The following is a 23,432-nucleotide window of genomic DNA, read 5'->3' as shown; positions in this document are numbered from 1 at the left end:
GGAGTGACCTCCTTAGAGGGAGGTGGGCAGTTGTGGTGCAACATGAAGCTGGGATGGGAGTGGGCACTGGTCCTCAGCCAGCCTGCTTAAAGGCTTACTATACACTGTTTCAGGAGCTGCACACCATCTTCCCATGGCTAGTAGAGAGCATCTTTGGCAGCCTGGATGGCATTCTCATTGGCTGGAACCTCCGCTGCCTACAAGGGCGTATGAACCCTGTGGAATACAACATTGCAATGGAATTTCTAGACCCTGGGTAGGTTGGTTTGCAGCTGGAGAAGGATGGGGTGCTTCCTCATAATGACCCCATTTTCAAATAATTCTTTTTTTTTTTTTTTTTGGTGGTGCTGGGGATTGAACCCAGGGCTTTGTGCATGCAAGGCAAGCACTCTACCAACTAAGCTGTATCCCCAGCCCTTTTTCTTAAATGTAAGAAATAATCAATCAGCCATGTATGGTAATAATCAAAAGGTTGAGGAAAGAGGAGCACAAGTTCAAGACCAGCCTGTGTAACTTATGAGACCCTGTCTTAAAAATAAAATTAGAAAGGCCAAGGATGTAGCTCAGTGGTAGAACACTTGCCTAGCATGCATGAAGCCCTGAATATGGGTTCAATCCCCAGTACACGGGGGTGAGGGAATCAGAGCAAGGTAGTTTGTAGTTGATTTGTCCTATTTTTGTTTTTTGTTTTTTTTTTTAATGTTCAGTGGCCCAATGATGAAGTTGGTATATAAACTCCAAGCTGAAGACTATAAGTTTGACTTTCCTGTATCCTACCTCCCTGTAAGTAAGCCATGATGGTGAGAATGGTGTTTGAGGCAGAGTGTTCAGGAAAGTAGCTATGATCGTGAGGGGCAGAGGTTTAGAGGTGTGGTGACAGTGGGCAGGAGAATTCCAGAGTCTGGTCAGAGCTCAGGAGGCATCACACATTAGAATTTTTAATATCAACTTTAAAAAAAAAATCATTCCAAACTCTGCCAGTGGAGAAGGCACTATGCTGCCTGATGTGCTCCTGACTGAGCGGCCAACAGAGCCATGTGACTGGTTACTTTGATATTCTGAGCCTCCAGTCTTTTAGGGGAAAATTGAGGAATGACTTCCTATGTGGGTTTAAGAAGCAAGGGAGGGCTAGGGTTGTGGCTCGGTGGTAGAGTACTTACCTAGCATGCATGAGGCACTGAGTTTAATCCTCAGCAGCACATAAAAATGAAATAAAGATATTGTGTGCCCACCTACAACTAAAAAGTAAATTTTAAGAAAAAAAGAAAAGCAAGGGAAATGGACTTAAAAACACACCCAGCTGCTACGCTTGCTGTTTATAACTTTTTTTGAGGATAAAAGGAAAAATTCTAAGCAAAACCTCTTTTGTCCAAGCACTGCCCATGGGAAGGACATTATCCACATAGGCAAGTTCTGTGTGCTGGTCTCTTCCTTAGCAGCCTTCCCAAAGGGCAGCACTACCTAGAGGGCACAGTGCTGGAGCCTGCCCATGAGCCCACATTTCTCTCTTTGCAGGGCCCTGTGAAGGCATCTATCCAGGAGCGTGTCCTCCCCGACAGCCCTCTGTACCACAACAAGGTCCAGTTCCCCCCAACTGGGGGCCTTGGCCTGAACCTGGCCCTCAGTATCCTTTGGTGTCCTGAATGGTGGGGAGGCTGTGAATAGCTCAGCATACATCATTGGAGGGTGGCCCACCAATACTGTTTTGCTCCTTGACACTGCTATCAGATCCATTTGAGTATTACATATTCTTCTTTGCCTTGAGCCTCATCACTCAAAAGGTACAGAAGGAATGCCTCTTGAGTGCCTTCTTGCTTTACCAAGTCTTGGTGTGAAGGGTGGGGGCTTGGCCTGGGGTATCCTGTAGTTGTTGGTGCTTGGAGGAAGCTAGCTTGGAACCCAGAGCCCACACTAATAATGAGTTTGGTTTTCTAGCCACTACCTGTGTCCCTCCATGTCCGTACTTCAGACTGTGCCTATTTCATCCTGGTCGACAGGTACCTGTCGTGGTTCCTACCCACTGAAGGCAGTGTGCCTCCCCCACTCTCTTCCAGTCCAGGGGGGACCAGCCCCTCACCAGCTCCCAGGTAAGACTGCCTTGGTCATAAAGGCCTAGCTCTTCTATAAAGAAGTGTCCTGGTCAGTGGCATTGTCTACAGAGACAGGGGTACCACCCATTGTTTGAGAGTCTGATTTTTCTTACCTCTCATTTCCCAATGTCAGCCATCCTACTACAGACTGGAGGGCATTTTGTGTTGTAGTTTTTGGTGGTCTGTGGCTTTATTTATGACCTTCTGGTATGGGAACAGGCATATGTTCTCATAACAGCCCTCACCAGTTGTAGCATCTAAACCCCATTGATGTGGCAAGCAGAGTGTAAGGTGAACAATTGTCCTGTGGACTAAAAATAATAGTGGGAATTTGTGTGGCCTCAGGGGGAGGCCATGGGAAGAAAAACCTTTTGTGCCAGGTTATATAGACTGAGCCTAATGCTGTACTGCACATCTAGGGGATGTGTTTCAGTCTTAGCCTAAGTCATCCTGAGCATTCTCTGGATGACTCCATGGAGCCATTATAGACTTTAACTCAGGGCCTCTTGGCCAGCTTTTCACAGGAGCCCCTCCCTCTCCAGTAGCAGTTGCCTGTGTTCCTTTCCTACTTTTTAACCTCACTGGCCCAGCTCCTACACTGGGAGGCTGCATATAGGCTGTGTGTTGCAGATACTGACCCAGATCATATTTGCTGACATATGCACACTAGGCCATGCCTTCAGACAAAACTCCCATGTGTGGACTGATGCCCTCAGAGAGTGGAGAGACAGGTTTAGGAGACAGGAGAAGCTGCCTAGGTGACAACAGTAGCTGGTGACCTTGACTGTACTCTGGTTAAGCAGGATTTGGAGGTGGGTTGGAGTCATACCCTCTCTAAGGCAGAATGCAGCTTCCAAGAAGTATTCTGTTCTTAGTTTATTTAAACTTTTCATTTGGAAATAACTTCAGACTTACAGAAAAGTAACAAAAATGTTCCACAATCCTTTCACCCAGATTTTCAAATTGTTGACACTTTGCAATGTCTCTTTAATCCTTTCTCTTTAAATTTATTCCTACAGCATGTGCGCGCGCGCGCGCGCGCGCGCGCACACACACACACACACACACACACACACACACACACACACACACCCCCTCCTCCCACCCCCCTTGGACTGTTGGAACAACTTATAGATATGCTACCCCAGGACCTCTTAATATTCCAAACTGTATTTCCCAAAAGCTGTTGCATTCTCCTACATGACAATGGTACTTCTGTCCACAGCAGGAATACTGTTGTTACATGGTAGCTAGTACTGCTACCAGTTATCACCTAATCCTCAGACCCTGTTAAGAGTTTGCCGTCAGCCACCCAACTCACATCTGTTACCTAACTGAGCCTGACACAGGCTTGCTCGCTGTGTGTACTGGTTTCTCTAGTGCCTTTCAGTCTGGAACAGTCCCTCAGTCTCTGTCTTTCCCAACCATGGCTCCTCTTAATACACAGGCCACTTGTGTGTTGATGCTCCCTCACTTGAGCTGTCTGTTTTTTGTCTGCTCATGGCTAAGCCCAGCTTGGACTTTTTGGGCAGAAGCACAACAGCTGTGATGTTTGGTTTTTCCCTGGTGTCCAGTTGGGAGACTCATGGTGTCCCTTTGCCCTAATACTGGTGATATGAGCTTGGTCATTGGGTTAAGGGTGTTAGCCAGATTTTTCTATTGTTAAATCCATACTTTGCCCTAAATTAATACTGAGGATTTAGTGGGAAGATAAATTGAGAGTATGTAATCATCACTCATGTTAGCATCCACTGTTGATTCTTACCCAAATCAGGTATTAATTGGGCAGTTGCCAAATGGTGATTTTCTGATTTCATCCCTTCAACATTTATTAAGTGGGCACTCTATGGTAAGGAATCTCTTCTCCCTTATTTATTTATTTAAGAATATCACAGGCTGGAGTTGTAGCTCAGTGGCAGAACACTTGCCTAGCATTTGTGAGGCACTGGGTTCTATCCTTAGCACCGCATAAAAATAAGCAAATAAAATAAAGGTATGCTATCCATCTACAACTACAAAAAATTAATTAAAAAAAAAAGAATATAAATATGGACCTGGGGGTTGTTGTATGTGGTTCAATACCTTATATTCAGTTACTGACATCATTGATTTTGATATCCAGATTGCCCCCGGCTTAGACAGCAATAATCCCTAACTCAGGCCTATTTTCATATCACTATCAGGACACCAGCCATGCCCTTTGCCTCCTACGGCCTTCATCACACCAGCCTTCTGAAGCGACACATCTCTCATCAGACATCTGTGAATGCAGACCCTGCCTCCCATGAGATCTGGAGGTCAGAAACTCTCCTCCAGGTGAGAGCCCAGGAGGCTGGGTCTGTCTCTGCTTCTATTTCTTTTTTTTAGAAAAATAGTGGGATTTTTTTGTTTGTTTGTTTTGTTTTTTGTTTTTTAATATTTTTTAGGTGTAGATGGACACAATACAATGCCTTTTTTTTAATATGTACTGAGGATTGAACCTGGGTCCTGCCGGTGCTAGGCGAGCGCTCCACCGCTGAGCCATAATCCCAGCCCCCTCTGCTTCCATTTCAAAACAAACTGCTCAACCACTCTCCACCATATAGGGTAGAATGCTCAAAACATCTTGTGAGCCTGAAGGTAGTACTAAATGTTGGCATTTTCCTGCTGAGACATTTAGAAAACCTGTGAAAAGAAATCTATCCACCTTTCTAACCAATACACTATTGATGATGTTTTCCATCACAGGTTCTCTTCCAACTACAAGAGTTTTGTTTTGCTTGGGGATAGAACTTAGGGGTGCTCTACCACTAAACTAAATCCCCAGTCCTTTTAATGTTTTATTTTGAGACAAGGTCTAGTTAAGTTTCCAAGGCTACCCTCAAACTTGCCTCAACCTCCCAAGTAGTTAGGATGATAAATATACACCACTGTTTCTGACTTGTTTTGTTTTTCTCTTGGTGATATAATCATTGCAGTTGCTGGTCATGGTGGCACACACCTGTAATCCTACCACTAGGAGCCTGAGGATTGCAACTTCGGCACCAGCCTGGGCAATTTAGTGAGACTCTATCTCAGAAAGGGCACAGAATATAGGACAGTGGTAGAGCACCCCAGGGTTTAATCCCTGTAAAACATACACACTAATAAATAAATAAAATGTTAAAAAAAAAAAAAAAGATCTAGATATGTAGCTCACTGGTGGAGCACCCTGGGTTCAATCCCTAGTGTCATACATTTCTACACAAAAGAACAAAGAAAGAGGGCTGGGGTTGTGGCTCAGTGGTAGAGTGCTTGCCTAGCACATGCAAGTGATCCTCAGCACCACTTTAAATAAATAAAGGTATTATGTCCAACTACAACTAAAAAATAAAATTTGTTTTTTTAAAAAAAGAGAAATCATTGTGTGAATGCTGTACATTCCACCCTGGTCCTCTGATCCTCTCCCATGTTGTTTTAAGATGTTTCCCTTTGAACACCATCTTGTGGGTATTAAGCATTTTTATGATGCTGAAACATGAGGGCCCTACAAAGCCTCCACTTTGGTCAGAAGGGAGCCACCACCCTTCATGTCAGGAGATGCAAATGGGAAGGGGCCCTTGCTTGGGTTTGCTCACGTCCTAAGTGGTCCTACCCTTTTTTCTTTTATTTATATACACATATACGTATAAATATATAATTTTTTTAAGATGTAGATGCATACAATACCTTTATTTTAATGTGGTGCTAGAATGAACCCAGTGTTTCAAACATTTTAGGCAAGCACTCTACCACTGAGTTACAACCCGAGCCCGGTTCTGCCCTTCTGTGTGCTGGCCACCCAGGCCCTAGAGAGAATAATCTGGTTCTGATGCTAGATTCTGGGGCTGACTTGTTATCCATAGTATTGCTATTGACAGCCTGGAACATGAATAGGATGGGATTTGGTCTCCTACCTTGTGGTGTGTAGAGTGCTGTGCTTTTAGAAGCCCCCAGGTTATTTTTCACAGCAGCCCTAGGAGGTAGAAATGATAGGAATTGTCATATTGTTGTTCATAGAGCAGACCATGGTAGTCCAGATGGTTCAATGTGGGCTAATGTGGGCTCTGTGATGTGTTGGCTATGAGGAAGGCAGGTGAAAAGACACTTTCAGGACAGAGTTGAAGAGTTCTGTTTCAAGTTGTTTTTGTTTTGTTTTTTTAATATTTATTTTTTTAGTTCTCAGCGGACACAACATCTTTGTTGGTATGTGGTGCTGAGGATCGAACCCAGGTTGCACGCATGCCAGGCGAGCGCGTTACTGCTTGAGCCACATCCCCAGCCATTTTTTTATTTTTTATTTTGAGACAGGGTCTCACTAAGTTGCTTAGGGCCTCACTAAATTATTGAGGCTGGCCTCAAACTTGGATCCTCCTGCCTCAGTCTCCCGAGTCACTTGGAATTATAAGCCTGCCCCATCATGCCCAGCTAATGAAAAGTTGGTTTTTTTTTTTAATATTTATTTTTTAGTTGCAATTGGACACAGTACTTTTATTTTACTTATTTATTTTTTACGTGGTGCTGAGGATCGAACCCAGGGTCCCGCACGCACATGCGAGGTGAGCGCTCTACCGCTGAGCCACAACCCCAGCCCGAAAAATTTTAATTGTGGTTAAAATATAACATAAATTGTATAATCTTAACCATTTTTTATAAGTGTTCAGTAGTACTAAGTACATTCACATTGTTGTGCATCTAAATTATGAAACATTTTTTATCTTCAAAAACTGAAAGAATACCCATTAAACAACCGTGATCTATTTTCCCCTTCCAGCCCCCAGTAATTATTATTCTGTTTTCTGTTTCTATGAATTTAACTACTCTAGAGCTGGGGATGTGGCTCAAGCGGTAGCGCGCTCGCCTGGCATGCGTGCGGCCCGGGTTCGATCCTCAGCACCACATACAGACAAAAGATGTTGTGTCCGCCAAATACTAAAAAATAAATTATTAAAGTTCTCTCTCTCTCTCTCTCTCTCCCTCTCTCTCTCTCACTCTTTCTAAAAAAAAAAAAAAAAAAAAAAGAATTTAACTACTCTAGGTACTTCATATCTTAGAATATTTATCTAGATTACACACAGTATTTACTTAGCATAACCTCCTTTTTAAGGCTGAATTGTTATATCTATTATATGTACATATCATCTTTTGTTTATCCATTTTTCTGTTGATAGACATTTGGGTTGGTTCCAGTTTTAGCTATTGGGAATAATGTTACTATGAACATAAGGGTACAAATATCTCAAGATCCAGCTTTCAGCCAGGTAATCTGCCTGTAATCCTAGCAACTTGAGGCTGAGGCAGGAGGATCACAAGTTTGAGGCTAACCTTGGCAACTTATTAAGACCCTGTCTCAAAAAATTAAAAGGACTGGGCAGGAGCTGGGGTTGTAGTTCAGCATAGAGTGTTTGCCGAGCATGTGGGAGGCACTGGGTTCAATTCTCAGTATCACATATAAATAAATAAAATAAAGGTCTATGAACAACCAAGAAAAAAAAAAGACTGGGCATATAGTTCAGTGGTAGAGAGCCCCTGGGTTCAATGACTAGTACTGCATTAGGAAAAAAAAAAAATCCAGTATTTAGATCTTTTAGGGTACACCCAGTATACCTAGGAATGGAATTGCTGAATCACATGTTAATTTTATGTTTAATTTTTTTTGAGGCATCACCATACTGTTTTGTTAGAGTTTCTGTACCATTTTATTATGTTCCCACCAGTGGGGTACATAGAATTCTATTTTCTCCACATTTTTATGATCAATTATTTTTTGATAATAGCTACCCTGTAGTCAATATTGAAGTAGTATCTCATTTTGATTTGCGTTTCTCTAATGATTAGTTAATGGTGAGCATCTTAGTGGCCATTCATAAATCTTCTCTGGAAAAATATCTATTCAAGGTATTTAGGTGTTTGTACTTTTTTGGTGCTGGGGATAGAACCCTGAAGGGTTTCTCCACTGAACCACATTCCCAACCCTTTTTATTTTGAGACAGGGTCTTGCTAAGTTGCTTAAATCCTCACTAAATGGCTGAGGATGGCCTTGAATTTATGATCCTCCTGCTTTAGCCTCCAGAGCTGCTGGGATTACAGGCATGCACCATTACACCCAGAAAGATGTTTTTTCATTTTTCAGTCAGGTTGTTTTAACTTTTTGTCATAGAGTTTTAGACTTTGTGTATATTTCTGGAAATTAACCCTATATCAGATGTGTGGTTGCAAGTATTTTCTCCCATTCTGTGGACTGCCTTACTCTGTTGATAGTGTCTTTTGAATCACCAAAGTTTTGGTTTTAATAATATCACAATGTCTTTTTTCCTTCTATTGGCCTGTGCTTTTGATCTCAAAATGAAAAAGTCTTGATCAAATCCATTGTCATGAAGCTTTCTCTATGTTTTCTTCTAAGTTTCATGGTTTTAGCTCTTACATTTAGACTGCTGATCCATTTTGAGTTAATTTTATGTGTGGTATTTTATTCTTTTGTATGCAGACAACTGTCTTCCCAGCACTATTTGTTGGAAGGACTCCTTTCCCCATTGAATGGTCTTGGCACTGTTGTCAAACAATTTTGACCATGCTCTTTTGCAGGTTTTTGTTGAAATGTGGCTTCATCATTACTCCTTGGAGATGTACCAAAAAATGCAGTCTCCTCATGCCAAGGTATGTTACCATAGTTGGTCTACCTCTTGCCTTTGACCCTGGTAAATCTGCTATTCCTTGTCCATAGTCTGAGTTAGTTGTCACAGCCTAGATGGTGGGACACAGAAGCCCACCATCTACCCCTTACTCAGATGTTGAACACAAATGAGTATTGTTCTCCAGTTATACGGGCAGCTTGCACTTCAAGGGCTAAGCCCTTAAGGTCTAGTGGTCTGTCCTTCTGGGGGTCTCCCTATGTGGATTCTCCCTGTGGCAGGAATGGTTGAGATTTTGGTGCTATTGCTCTGAGGGTAGGGGAAGCTGCAGTTGCCTCTGGGAGTCACATCCTGGTTTCCCCATTGCTATCAGCAATACTCTCGTGCTCTCAGGTGAGGTGATAGCCCTTCACAGACCCCTACCACTAGTGAACCCAAACCTTCTTTGCTTGCCTGCACTGCATTTACCTACTCCAGAGCATCAACAACAACAAAACATTTTTATAGTGGATGGGGCCTGCTGCTCTCTTGCATATGGCCCAGCCTGCCTCCTCCTCCTCCTCCCTCCCTTTCTATGGCTTTTCTTCTCCCTCCTTCCCTGGGCAGCATACTAATTTGCTGAGACATGGAGGTGGCAGAGTCCCTGGAACCTCCAGCTATTTCTGCCTTGGACTGGGCCCATATTAGTGAGTGTCTGCATAGGCACTTAGAGTCACAGCAAGGTTCACATACTATAAATAACTTGAATCACTTATCCAAGCCCCTACCCAAGGCAGCATTAACTGTACTGTCTGTTGCCATGGTTTCTGTGTATAAGTTTGCCCTACAGATGTTGATTTTTGTGACAACTCCACTGAATTCTTAAAAATTTCAAGATTTTTAAGAGTCTATGGGTGGGTGATGAAATTAAAAATGAGAAGGGTATGTGATAAATTATCTCAGATTTTGGGAAAGATCATGGTTCTGCTCTTGTTGCGGAGTCCTAGTTCTACAACCCAGTGCTCTGCTGTGTGGAGAATGAGATTTGTACCTACTGCTGCTCTCTCAAAGCACACGGCACCCCAAATCTCCATCCTTGGCATCACATAGGAGGAGGAGAATGTGGAAAGGCTAAAGATTCTGTCCTGTGCCCCTTGAACACAAAGAGCCTGCAATGCTCTTTCTTCCAGTGCTTCCAATGTAGCCTTGCTTTATGTTCCTAGCTAGCGCATGGCAGCTGGGCTTCTCTTAAGTTGGTTCCCAGAGCTGAACTTCTCCCCTGGGACCCTGAGAGGCTCACTCAGTCCTGTGCATGATGCTTTGCTGCATTGTCTTCCTTTGTGCTTATACTGCCTTCTGAGTGAGTGGAAGCTACACCTACTTTCAAGGGTCAACCAGAAAGGCCCTTCTGGACTGTCACATGAAGATTCTGTGTCTTCATGAGCCATGCAGAAAGGTCAGTGGGTTGTCCATGCTCAGGAAGGAAAGCACCTTCCCCTTTGTCCCCAGCTTCCTCTTGGCCAGACCTTGGGTGAGACCTGCCCAGAATGATTGGCAATGAGAGGACAGGGCCCAAAGAGCATCTACCCTTTGGCTTCTCCTGTTAAGGCAGAAAACAAAACCCAAGAAGACTGAGTGGATGGGAGCTGGGGGAAGACAGCTGTGGAAGTCCCCATCATTCAAGGCCCCTTAACTGTTTATCATGACCTGTGCTGTCCCTATCTTATGGAAGTCCTTGCCAACCCCTCTCTGATTTCTAGATGCAAGAAGTGCAGCACCTGAGTCCCAATCTGGCCAGGCTGGGTTCAGGGCATGTGTTCACTGCCCGGTGGCTGGGGGACAGTGTCAGCTATGGCTCTGTAGGTGACTGTGGAACTTGCCCTGTGTTTCTACAGGGAGGGGCAGAGACTCAATTGGGAAACTACTCCCAGATTGCTCCCTGAGTGCTGCATCCAAGTCTAGGGTCTGGTACAGAGGAAAGCTATGAGGGGCCTTTGCCATCCTACTGTACTTCCCACCCGGCCCTGCAATTCTCAGCATTGACTTGTGCATTTTGAGCTCTCCTGTATGAATCCTGGCAGGCATGCTGCTTTGGCAGGAGGCATGGCCTTTTCTGTGCCAGGCCTGCTCTGGGCTGGGTTAGATGAAGGGTATATCAGCAGGCAGTGATGGTGCAGGTCAGTAGGGTAGAGGATCCTGGGCTGGGGACCATACAGCATGCTAGCTCAGCTGTCATCCTTGTTCCTGGGCTGTCCCAGCGTCAGGGTTCCTGCTGCCTCTAGGACTATGTAGCTATAGCCAAATTCTTGGGGCTTCTTCCATTGAGATCCCTGTGCATTTGGAGAGCAGGGAATCCTAGTGAGGTAGAAGCAGCTGTCTTCCCACAGTTAGGACTTTAATTTACAGAATGTGGGGTGTGGAGGGCAGAGAGTGGGCATGGTGGGCTGAGCCTGTGCTTATCTGTACCTGGAAACCTGTCCCTGTCCTCTCAGTTCTGAGAGAGAAACATTCGTGGAAGGAACATTGATTGGATTTTAGACACATAAGAATTGATCATGTCATTTACCTAACTAATTTGGTAAATTTCTTCTCAAAGACAACCAGTGAAATCCAGTACATTACAGTTGTTCCTCAATATTTGTGGGGGACTGGTTCCAGGAGCATTGCCATCTGAGGATACGAAACCCATAAATCTTTTAAGTCCCTTATATAAAATGATATAGTATTTGAATATAATCTATGCATATTCTCCTGTATGCTTAAGTTACTTATAATGCTTAATTCAATGTAAATATATAAATAGTTATTATACTATATTATTTAGGAAATAATGACAAAAAAAATAGTCTATACATGATCAATACAGTTGCAACTTTTTTTTTTCCCTGAATGTTTTCCATCAAAGATTAGTCACATCTGTGGATCAGAACCTACAACTACAGAGGGCCAACAGCATATATACTTTTCTGGACAGAGAGTCCTGGGACTGGCTTCTCAAGTTTCTCTTCTGAGCTTGGTGCTGTGGTGCATACCTGTAATCCCAACACTTGGGAGGCTGAGGCAGGAAGATCGAAAGTTCGAGATCAGTCTGGGCAATTTAGCAAGACCATCTCAGAATAAAAAAGGCTGGAGATATAGTTCAGTAGTAGAGCGCCCTTGGGTTTAATCATCAGTATAACAACAACAAAAATTTTCTTTCCTGAGCCTTCTGGGCCTTGGTGGCTGACAGTTTGTCCTAGTGAGGGACCTGGGTTCTGGTGGGCTATGGTGTGCATGTATCACGTGTAGTGTAGTCTCTTGGTTGGTGGGAGAGCAGGTTCTTTCTTGAAGGACAGAGTTGGGCTAACTTCAGAGCTGAAGATGCCTTTAGCTCTAGCAACATTGAGGAGCCTCCCTAGTGATCTTGAGGGTCTGCCTGTTTCTCAGTCTATAAGGCTGAAGAATATGTCCAAATGGGCCTGGCTGTGGGTTTGCCTGTGCTGGGAGGCCCTGGTTTGGGCCACTGAGAGGGGTGGTGCTTTGCTGGCCCAAGGCTGCTGGGGCTAAAATTGGTTGGATTGCCACTGACATGTTTTTGTTTTGTTTTGTTTTGTTTGTTTGTTTGTTTCTCCTTCCTTCTGGGCTCCTTCTCACTGTTCTTTCTCTCCCCACTTCCCCCTTCCCCTATCCTGTTTGGTCCCATCTCTCCCTTTCCCCACCCTGCCTCATCTTCCAACCCCCTGACTCTTGTTGGCTTCTCTCTTTGTGTTGTCTCTCAGCTGGAGGTTCTGCACTACCGACTCAGTGTCTCCAGCGCCCTCCACAGCCCTGCCCAACCCAGCCTCCAGGCCCTCCACGCCTACCAAGTACTGGCCGCTCTCGTTTCCTTCCCTTACCCTTGCCCCACAGTGGGAACACAGTGCATGTCAGCACATTGGCAGAGCAAGGTCTGGCTGGGGCCTGCTGCATGTGATTGAGAGGCTAGTACTCAGCAGAGGGATAGTCTGTGAATGAGACAGGAGGCCAGGCCTGGCCTCCAGCTTTGCAGACTAGCTTGGTTTGGGAGTATGTGGCCATGTGACAGAGTGAGGCATATGGCCTTGACATCACAAAATGTGTCTGGGTGAACCCCAACCAGCAGAGGTATCTCAAGTTCTCAGGTATGAGAGTGAGCTTTGCAGTGGCTCAGCTCACCTTCACTGTGCAAGGTCATGATGCTCAGGAAGTGACCAAGGTGCAGAGGCCTTGGGACTTAGGGGTGGTGTGGGTTCTACCCTGTTCAGAGCCATCACCTAGCCTGGAGGTTGCAGCTATCCCAAGTCTGTATGTATAGCAAGGGGTGGGAAGAACTCGGGGCTTTGACAGTCTAGTGGGGTCTGGCCTGTTGAGCGCGAGCTACTGGTAGACTCTTCCATAAGCAAATGACATCAGGTGGTAACCTCATGGAGGCTGGTGTACTCAGAATAACAAGTATATCAATGGATTCAGGTCAAGAAGTGGAGTTTAGACCTGTCAGATATTTCAGGGATGATGACATTAGCTTATTTGTGAGAAACAGTGGAAATGTGGAGCCATGCTTGTGGCCAGGGCTCTGTTCTACTCACTCTGGAGAGGATCCCACAACAATAAAGCTTGAATTTGAGTACAAGATAAGAAAAATGGCTTGGCCACCCAGTGTTGGTGGGAGAGGATGGTGATTGCAGCATATGGCAGGGCTCAGAAGCAGGGGTTGCATTAAGGAGGAAGAAGAAGCCTCATGGGAGGACCAAATGTGTAACAGGATCCCTGGAAAAACATCTGGCTCATTCATCCCCAGAGTAGGAGAGGGGTGAGGGAAGAATCCTTGAGAGGTTGGGTCCAGTAGGAAATGCTGTAAGCTTTGGGGATTCATTCTTAGAAAGTAAGCAGGTGGGGACTACAGGTGTAGCTCAGTGGTAGAGTGCCTACCAAGCATGTACAAGTCCCTGGATTCCATCCCCAGTACTGCATAGAGGCCCAAGTACAACTGTGGCATCATATTTTGCATGGGAATTTGGCCTAAGAGAGATTGGGGAGTTGGGAGAGAAGTTTTGTTTGGCAAACCTAGCAGGAAAGTAGCCTGAGAGGGTGCCATGTGATTGCCAGCAACAGGCATCTAGAGCCTGGCCCCCAGAAGCTAGCTCCTCAGATCTCTTAAAAATCCCACCTGGTCCCACATCAGTAACTCTCAGTGGAGATTAAACAGAGGATGGGGCAAAGTGGGAGAGGTGCACAAGCAGGAGAAGGTGGACTACCAGTTCGTGTGATGATGCTGAGGGAATGACATTGCATCTTAGGACCCTGCAGGTCAGGAATGAGAGTGTAGAAAAGGGTAAGCCTCCTGAATTGGGGTGTTAGAGTTTGGCATTGATATTCTTCTATTCTTTTAGTATTAATTAGCATTAACATTATTATTGTATCTTAGTCGTTTTCTATTACTAATAAAACAAATTGAAAAGAATGGTAAGTTATAAAGAAAAGATTTATTGCCTGACACAGTGGAGCATACTTGTAGTCCCAGCAGCTCAGGAGGCTGAGGCAGGAGGATGGCAGGTTTGAGGCCAGCCTTGACAACTTAGTGAGACCCTATCGCAAAAAATAAAACAAAAGGGGCTGGGGGTGTAGCTCAGAGGTAAATGCCCCTGGATTCAATCCCCAGTCTCTCTTTCTCTTTCTTACACACACACACACAGATTTATTTTGGCTCACAACTCTGATTCAAGGTCATGGGGCCACATCTGGTGATGGCTTTGTTGCTGGTAGAGTCCTTAGATGAAGCAGGACATCACCTTACAAGGGATAAAGAACATGAGACGTACCTAGCCAAACTGGCTTTTGCAGCAGACCCACTTTTGGGATAACTATTCGCCCTAATCACCTCTTAAAGGTCCCACCTGGTCCCACCTCAGTAACTCACAGTGGGGATTAAATTTCAACATGAGGGCTGGGTTGTGGCTCATCGGTAGAGTGCTTATCTAACATGTACAAGGCGCTGGGTTTGATCCTCAGTACCACATGAAAATAAGTAAATCAAGGTAAAAAACAATTCTTAAAAAAATATTTCAACATCAGTTTCAGAGGGGACATCATATTTTATATTTTTTTTTCTTCAAAACCATTGTAAAACTGAACATCACTGTGAGTGCCTGTACTCACAGCTACTCAGGAGACAGATAGGAATGCAAGTTCAAGGCTGTCCTGGGCAACTTGGACATTGTCTTAAAAAGAGCTGGAGGGCTGGGGCTATAGCTCATTGGCAGAGTGCTTGCCTAGCACCTATGAGGCTCTGGGTTCAATCCTTAGCACCACATTAAAAAAATAAGCAAGTAAAATAAAGGCATGCTGTCCATCTACAACTACAAAAAAATTAAAAAAAAAAAAACAAAAAAACTGGAGATGTAGTTCAGTAGTAGAGTGCTTGTCCAGCATGCATGAAGCCCAAGGTTCAATCCCCAGTAATACACACAAAAGGCAGTGAAATTCTTTGTACAAATTAAATTACAGACAAACAGAAGAAAATAACCACCTGTTCGTAGTTCTATTCTCAGATTTAGTCAGTGAGGTATATCACGCAGATTTGGGGTATTTTCATGACGGAAGCCTGAGTGGATAGTGAAATGGTCAACATCCTGTGTATGATCTACTGCACCCCAGGGTCTACCATTGGCCTCAGCATTGCAAATGTGTTTGAAACACAAGAAAACTGGGGGGGGGGGGGGGCGAGTGTGGGAAAGGAGTGTGTTCATCTGATTCCTGCCTTGAGGTGACACCCCAACACCCTGCCTCCACAGTTCAATTCCAAATCACACTACTGCACTCATGCCAAACAAGGGAAACCCTATAGCTAGCAAAAGGGCTGTCCTCTCAGGTCTTAACCACAAAGATCCTGGATTTGTGCTGCAATTAGAAGTATAGCTCACAAGCTTGAGGATGCTTTTGCTTGGGAATTTTAGCTGACCACAGGTTCACTGGCAATGGAGGAAATGACATCCTGGGCTCCTCTGTGACTGAACTCCCCATTTGTCCATCGCCAGGAAGGGGAGCAGGTGGGAGGGCTTGGGGTTGTGGCCAGAGAAGGAACTGGGGAGAAAGAAGAAGTTCCCACTTCTGAAAGGTGATCCCCGGTGAATTTTCTGCAAACACCCAGGAGGCAGGTGGGTGACCCTGAGTCCAGAACTCTGGTGGGTTACTGGCCTGTCTCGCTTCCTCGTCCTGACTGGCCAGGATGTGGGGACCCCTGAGGCCCAGCACAGACAGCAGTGCTGAGAATATATGGTCATGTGTTACAAAAGTAGGGCTAAGAAGCACTGGAAAGCACTTTGCAGATTTGCCTATTTAACCAGCCAACCCCAGGACAGGTGCTATAGGCACTGGACGAATCCCTTCACCACTGAGCTGGTCTTAGTCCAAATCCAGCATTATGTCCAATGAATGTCAGGTACGGTGGGGTCCTAGAGGGTGGCTCTTGATCCCAACCTGGCCCCTGCCTTTTGTCAGGGAGCAGAGCAGCTGGCCTGGGGGTGGGATAAGGTCAGACCTGGGGCCCAAGCACAGGGTGTCTCACACCTTCTCAGATCCTGATGCCTGCCTTCTCTGCCTCAGGAATCATTCACACCCACTGAAGAGCATGTGTTGGTGGTACGCCTGCTACTGAAGCACCTGCACGCCTTTGCCAACAGCCTGAAGCCAGAGCAGGCCTCTCCTTCCACCCATTCTCATGCTACCAGCCCCCTGGAAGAATTCAAACGGTCAGTGCAGGGCTGTGACAGGGTTTCCATGGCCTCTGACTTCCTTTTCTGGTGTGCTTGTCACCTATCATGACTTTTCCCCAGGGCATGTGGAGTGGGATAAAGGGCAACCCTCTTGCTCAAAGAGCATGTGGGTCCTCTGCAAAGCTAGGCAGGTGAGCAGTGCCCTGACCCTCATGGGCCAGCAGAGTATGTGACTTGTATGGAGTTAGGAGACATGTTGGGGGAAATCACACTGGCACAACCACTTACTGTGTCCTAGGGGTTTTTGTCATAACTTTCATTTTCTCTGAAGAGAGTGGCTAAAAACAGATCTTTCCTCAATGTTCCTGTCTGGTGAAGCAGAGACTCAGGCAGAGTGGTCCCATTGACTACAGAAGCTGAGGCAGGAGGATCACAAGTTCAGGGCCATCCTAAACAACTTAGCAAGATTCTGTCAAAGTAAAAAATTAAAAGCATTAGAGATCCTCAGTGATAGAGTATCCCTGGGTTCAATCCTCAGTATTCCCCACCGATAAAAGCAGATTCTTACACACCACAGGCCAGGCTACTCTTGAGCAGATCCTCCCCCTTGGGGCATGTGGCATGTGGTATGACTGACTCCCTTTCCTTTCAGGGCCGCTGTCCCAAGGTTTGTCCAACAGAAACTGTACCTCTTCCTACAGCACTGCTTTGGCCACTGGCCCCTAGATGCATCCTTCAGAGCTGTGAGTGTTGGCCCCATTACACTTTTGCTTTTGTACTTGGGCCCTGATAAGTAAATAACTGTTAGCACTGAGGCCTTGGAGAATAGGCCTTGGTGAGCCTTATAATTCTTCCTGTTTAAGTTTGCAGTCAAACTGACTGGCCAGGATGTGGGGACCCCTGAGGCCCAGTACAGAAAAGCCCTGGCTTGCCCCAGCTATATTGAGTGCTGGTCAGGCTCCCAGCCTCACACAGCTGTGCTTAGCTGCTTGAGAGCCTGGCTCCTGAAGGTTTAACATAAGAGTTAAACATCACAGGTATGCAAGTCCCTTGGGAGGATGTGGGAGAAACTCTTTGGCATCTATACTGAAGTCAAGAAGAGACCAGAACATAGGGTATCCCCTGCCCTTTCCCAGCACATCCCCTGCCCACAGCTGAAGTGCAGAACTTCCCACCTGAGCTGCAGGAATCAGTCTGTAGGCCACCAGGCCTTCAGGACACATGTGTCCCTCACCAGGTCCTGGAAATGTGGCTGAGCTACCTACAACCATGGAGGTATGCACCCGAGAAACAGGCTCAGAGCAGTGATTCCCAGCCCCGATGTGTGTCAGAGAAATGGTAAGACTCTACTCTCTTCTCCCAGCAACAAGCTTTCATGGCTGGATGTTGAGCCGGGGGGGGGGGGGGGGGGGGGGGGCTATGCATTAACTGTCTCAGCCCTGCCTCTGTTGACCTTCTTGGCTCTTCTCCCAGTCTCTACAAATGGTTACAGAGGTTGGTTCCTCCTAGACTGAGCTTTATCATGTCCTGCAGTGGATTTCCCAAGGAAAACAATGCTTTATTCCCTTGCCCTTGACCTAATTCCTGGCTCAAATGTCACCCCTAAACCATCCCTCCACCCTTCACCAGCACAGAGAAGTAGTCATCCTCTTGTCACCTCCTATTGTTCCTCATAGTTGACTCCCAGGCCTTCCCTTGGCAACCCTCTCCTATTCTTCCCTCTACCCTGACAAGATATGGGCCAACCTTGCCATGGTGGCCTTGGGAAGGGCCTCATCCTTGAAGATCCATTAAGTCCTGCCTCTGTACCACCTTTCTCTCTGTTCTCCCTGCACCCTCCACCCCTTACCCACCACAACCTGACTTCCTTGAGCTTCCATTTTTTTGAATCCTTGACCAGAGTCTAGAAGTCCAGGGAGAAGCAAGGGTTTAACGGGTGAAGACCAGCACAACTTCTGCCTCTAGTGAGTGATCTAGCCTGGGGTCCTGTTCAGGCTGGCTCTTGACCTGCCACCCTGGTCCTCAGGGCACCCTTTGTCCAGGAGAACCTTCTGATGTACACCAAGTTGTTTGTGGGCTTCTTGAACCGTGCACTCCGCACAGACCTGGTCAGCCCCAAGAATGCACTCATGGTGTTCCGAGTGGCCAAAGTCTTTGCCCAGCCCAACCTGGCCGAAATGATCCAAAAAGGTAAGTCATCAATCCTGGGCCAATCAGGCAGGTCCCCACCCAGTTAAGCTGGGGCCAGATCCTTAGTTGGCAGGAAGCAGCATTTAGGAGAAGAACCCAGGAACCCTGTCTGTGCCTCTAGGGCTTGCAGGGTGTCTTAAGTAGTACAAGTTGGTTTGGGAACTTCTAATATACAGCAGGACAGTGAAGTCTCTAAGCCTAACTGAACCCCTGAACCCTGCTTTTCCCTGCTGAAACAGGGACAGCATGCCAGGTGGTAGGGCCAGGTATGTCCTAAGAGAGGGGCAGCAAAGCCACAGCTGTACCTTTATTAGAAATGTGATTTTCCTTGGTGATCAGTAGTGTAAAGAGATGATCTTGGTTTTCTTTCTTTCTTTCTTTCTTTCTTTCTTTCTTTTTTAGAGAGAGAGAATTATTTATTTTTTAGTTTTCAGTGGATACACGTCTTTATTTTTATGTGGTGCTGAGGATCGAACCCAGCGCCCCACACATGCCAAGCAAGCGTGCTACCCATTGAGCCACATCCCCAGCCCCCTTTTATATTTTTTGAAATAGGGTCTTGCTAAGTTGCTGAGGCTGGCTTTGAACTTGTGATCTTTCTGCCTCAGCCTCCCAAATTGCTGGGATTACAAGTGTGCACCACCATGCCTGGCATGATATTGGTTTAATAGTATGGCTATGTCTCAGCTTTGTTGTGCCTTCTTGTTGGCACTGCCAGGGGGCCCCTAAGCATCAGGTGCTGGTGCTGGGTCTTTGGGCTGCTGGCTTCACCTACTTGTCAGTACCTGAGCACTGTACTCTGGGAAGCAGGTTTCAGACTTGTGTCCTGCCTTCCAGGTGAGCAGCTATTCCTGGAGCCAGAACTGGTCATTCCCCACCGCCAGCACCGGCTCTTCACAGCCCCCACAGTCACTGGCAGCTTCCTGTCACCGTGGCCACCAGCTGTCACTGATGCCTCATTCAAGGTGAAGAGCCATGTCTATGGCCTGGAGGGCCAGGACTGCAAGTATACCCCAATGTTTGGACCTGAGGTTCGGACCCTGGTGAGTGATTGGAGTTGCCACCGGCATGGGGACCCTGAAGATGTAAAAACTGGCAAAACTTGGGAAGGTGCCCACAATTTAGAGAGGAAAGAAGGGAGATTGGGTGTTGAGTAGCTAGTCCTGTGGCTCCTGTCCCCTCTCCCCACTTTTTTTTTCCCCAGTAAAGTCTAATTTTTTTTTTTTTAAATAAAGATAGAATTTGGAAGATCATAAGTCTTAAATCTGCTCTTCCTGGTCCCTTGCCTATGTGGGTATGCATACCTCCTGAGGTCAGCTCCCCAGGGCTGCCCTGCTCAGCTGGCAACAACATCTGTCCAGTGAGTGGCCAGATGCTAGGAGGTGGCCCCCTGAGTTTGGCCTGCCCATGCCTCCCTTGCAGGTCTTGCGCCTTGCTCAGCTCATCACGCAGGCCAAACAGACTGCTAAGTCCATCTCTGACCAGTGTGTGGAGAACCCAGCTGGCCACTCATTCCTGTCATGGCTAGGCTTCAGCCCCACAGATCCAAATGGCCTATACCCAGCCAATGACCTGGATGAGATGGGCCAGGACAGCGTCCGGAAGACAGACGAGTACCTAGAGAAGGCCCTGGAGTACCTGCGCCAGATATTTCGAGTATGAGTTGTAGAGCTTATCCCATATTCAACATGGTCCCCTCCCCAAAGAATTTATTCTCCACAGAATGACCAGCCAAGGATCTGCACACATGGCCCCAACATGGCTCCTGTCCCAGGGCACCCCTGGGTTCATTTTGTGGGAGACAAGCCTACATCTTGGGTATAATGTCTGGGTTCCCCTTGTCATTTACTATCAAGAAACCATGGGGGGGGTCTGTTGTTGTGGCTCGGTGGTAGAGCACTCACCTAGCAAGTGTGAGGCCCTGGGTTCAATCCTTAGCACCACATAAAAATAAATAAATAAAATAAAGGTATTTTTTAAAAAATAAATGAAAAAGAGAGAGAGACCAGTGGGTGGAGACCAGTCCCTTCTCTTCACCTTAATTGAAAGCAGAGGTGTTTTCTCTCTGCCAGCTCAGTGAAGCCCAGCTTGCCCAGCTCACGTTTGCCCTGGGGACCACACAGGATGAAAATGGGAAAAAGCAGCTCCCAGATTGCATTGTAGGGGATGATGGACTCATCCTCACTCCTCTGGGCCGCTACCAGGTAAAAGACTCATGTCACCAAGGAACATCCCCTGGTCACACAACCTGTTTTCAACCCTCCTTTGCCTCAGTAAACAGATTCTCTGGGTTGCTGGCAAAGAAGTGTTTTCTGAACTGTCTTCATAATCTTGGTTTCTAGATCATCAATGGATTGCGAAGATTTGAAATTGAATACCAGGGTGACTCAGAGCTACAGCCCATCCGAAGCTATGAGATTCCCAGCCTGGTCCGAGCACTCTTTAGGCTGTCATCCACCATCAACCGCAGAGTGAGTGGGCCGCAAGGGTATCCTAATGGCTTCTAGAAATGGGTCACAGAGGATACTCCTGTCCCAGGGTGACACCCTCACCTTTGTGCCCCCATTAAGAGTCAGGGTGAAGAGAGAGCCTATGAGAAAGTTATCCCCAAGTTCTGTGGGGAACCTGGGAGGGAGGGTGCTCTGCTGTCCCTCATGTCACCTACTGTTCACACCTCATCTGAGCTCTTGTTTGTGCTTCAGTTTGCAGGCCAAATGGTAGCTCTGTGTTCTCGAGATGACTTCCTTGGCAGCTTCTGTCGCTACCACCTCACTGAGCCTGTGCTGGCAAACAGGCACCTCCTGAGCCCTGTGGGACGGAGGCAAGTGGCCAACCATGCCCGAGGCCCCAGGCTCAGTCTACGTTTCTTGGGCAGCTACCGGACACTGCTCTCACTCCTGCTGGTTTTTTTTGTGGCCTCTTTATTCTGCATTGGGCCCCTGCCATGCTCCCTGCTCCTTGTCCTAGGATACCTCCTCTATGCCATGGCCATGACACTCCTGACTGAGAGAGGGAAGCTGCACCAGCTCTGAAAAGCAAGCCACTGTCTCCAGAGCAGATCAGTATGATTTGCCACACAGCCCCTTCCCTGGGCCTGAGGGGCCCTGGCAGGATACTTCCGTTTTTCAGCTTCTAGGGGGTGTTTTCCTGCAGTGGGGGAGTAATCCAGAAGAAATAAATGGGTAAATAATCCAGGCTTGGCAAGAAAGAGGGCTTATGAACCACACAGTGTTCCACCCAGAGCTGACCATGGACCCTCCCTTCCTTCAGTCCAAGGCCCCAGAAGCCACTGAGCTCATTCTCAGAGTTTTTATAACCATTTTAGGATTTTGTCATGTAATGCTTAGAGGCCAGTGTACCCATCGCTGGCTCTAGGCCTGTCCGCTCTGGGGCTCTGACCTAGCTTTGACTTTTAATCTCTGGCTCTCCTTGAAGTGGCATAGTAAGTTGGAATGTCTCTTCCTCATGAGATGCCAGCCTCCACTGCAGGGAAGAATCAAAGTTTCTAAAAAAATTCTTGAAAACTAGATAATGGCTCTCCTGACTTAACTTTTAAAGCTAAATTTTCTACTGTATTTGGCAAAGCATTCTTAATGTTCTCCAGGATGGCTCAAGGCTGGACCATAGAATTCCACTTTTCAGTTCCATGAAGACCCTCTCAGAGCACAGGTGCTTGTTAGGACAGTGCTTCACCTTTGGCCCCCAAGCCACTGAGCATGTCACTGAATGGGGCCCAGCTTCTGTGGTGCCATATCACACATGGGTATCACAGATGGGAACTGGTCTTTAGTGGGCAAAAGGGTATAGCAGAATCCTGCTAGTTTCTCTCTGCAACCAAAGAGCCAAAAGCATTATTTGTATCTTCAGTAAACCAAGTGCTCAAAACACAATAACCTTTGATAACACTGACATATTCATAGTATAGGACAATTAATTACACATTCACTATCAATGAGAAATCACCAGGGGTCTCACTTTTTTTCATACTGCAGATACATAGTATACATACACCAGCAACAATAGCATCTCAGTGGTGACAAACCAAGCCTTTGTTTTTGGAGTATGTGTGGTTTTTTGAAAAACATTTCAAGTTGTAAATATTGGGCTTTGTATTTTGCTGTAAATCAAATGTGTTTTGGGGCCCATGACCAAAAAAAAAAAATCAAAGCAAAACTTGTAACTGACCATAGATCTGAATAAACAGGTCCTTGCTTCTGAGTGTTTTGGTGCCTTGGCTCATTCTCCAGGTTTACCCAAACAGGGTCTCTGGGCAATTGGGATCTATAGAACAGCTATAGCACCCTGATATCCCTTTTCTCCAGTGGCCACAAGCCTGTCCATTTGCTCATTGTATTTCTTTCCCAGGGCATGGTAGGTTCATGTGCACAACAAAACCAAGGTGGATGTTGACACTGAAATATCTGGTGGGAAGATGGGGCTCCAAGGCAGGCATGCTCTGAACTGGGCTGAGCTGTGTGGATTTTGCCCTCTATTTCTCAACACATCAAAACTGGTCTTGATATCAAAGTCTGACCATCTGTGGTTTCCAAAAGCTCCAAGTCATGGAAACAGCTAAGACAGCTGCACTGACCAGCCCTAGGTCAATATCTCACCATGAGCCGTCACTTGAGTGTTAAGGTCCCCCTTTCCATGGTCAGAGCCCTGCTGAATGAGCAGCCCATGTTAATAACACCTTTTCAATACTGATGAAGTGAATTTTTTGTTGTTGTTTTGGTCAGTGCTAGGGATCAAACTCCTAGCCTTTGTGCATGGGCCAGAACTATCACTGAGCCTAACCCCCAGCCCACTCCACTAGAGATGACAAGCCTTTGCTT

General features: G+C 46.3%; 1 protein-coding gene across 10 annotated transcripts in view; it reads left to right on the top strand.

The window, feature by feature from the left end:
- Smpd4 (sphingomyelin phosphodiesterase 4) overlaps positions 1-22,815 on the top strand; it is a 28,482-nt gene extending 5,667 nt beyond the window's left edge. For 5 of the 10 annotated variants that reach the window (XM_021732669.3, XM_078038796.1, XM_013362505.4 and 2 more), the window contains 17 exons: positions 114-256; positions 708-783; positions 1,516-1,624; positions 1,729-1,781; positions 1,936-2,087; positions 4,274-4,406; positions 8,673-8,744; positions 12,457-12,543; positions 16,298-16,443; positions 17,060-17,150; positions 17,645-17,745; positions 18,434-18,597; positions 19,435-19,640; positions 20,020-20,253; positions 20,670-20,801; positions 20,940-21,068; positions 21,300-22,815. In XM_021732669.3, the coding sequence (XP_021588344.1) occupies positions 114-256; positions 708-783; positions 1,516-1,624; positions 1,729-1,781; positions 1,936-2,087; positions 4,274-4,406; positions 8,673-8,744; positions 12,457-12,543; positions 16,298-16,443; positions 17,060-17,150; positions 17,645-17,745; positions 18,434-18,597; positions 19,435-19,640; positions 20,020-20,253; positions 20,670-20,801; positions 20,940-21,068; positions 21,300-21,629 (2,358 nt within the window). In that variant the 3' untranslated portion in view covers positions 21,630-22,815. The remainder of the gene's footprint in view (positions 1-113; positions 257-707; positions 784-1,515; positions 1,625-1,728; positions 1,782-1,935; positions 2,088-4,273; positions 4,407-8,672; positions 8,745-12,456; positions 12,544-16,297; positions 16,444-17,059; positions 17,151-17,644; positions 17,746-18,433; positions 18,598-19,434; positions 19,641-20,019; positions 20,254-20,669; positions 20,802-20,939; positions 21,069-21,299) is intronic. The other 5 variants (XM_040289243.2, XM_040289242.2, XM_078038798.1 and 2 more) reach the window with 3 other exon arrangements.
- Positions 22,816-23,432: the final 617 nt, after the last annotated feature.

Source organism: Ictidomys tridecemlineatus, chromosome 2 (genome assembly GCF_052094955.1).
Source record: "Ictidomys tridecemlineatus isolate mIctTri1 chromosome 2, mIctTri1.hap1, whole genome shotgun sequence".
Lineage (NCBI taxonomy): Eukaryota > Metazoa > Chordata > Mammalia > Rodentia > Sciuridae > Ictidomys > Ictidomys tridecemlineatus.
The sequence above is the reverse complement of the archived record's forward strand: the minus strand, read 5'-3'. Positions and strand labels throughout refer to the sequence as shown.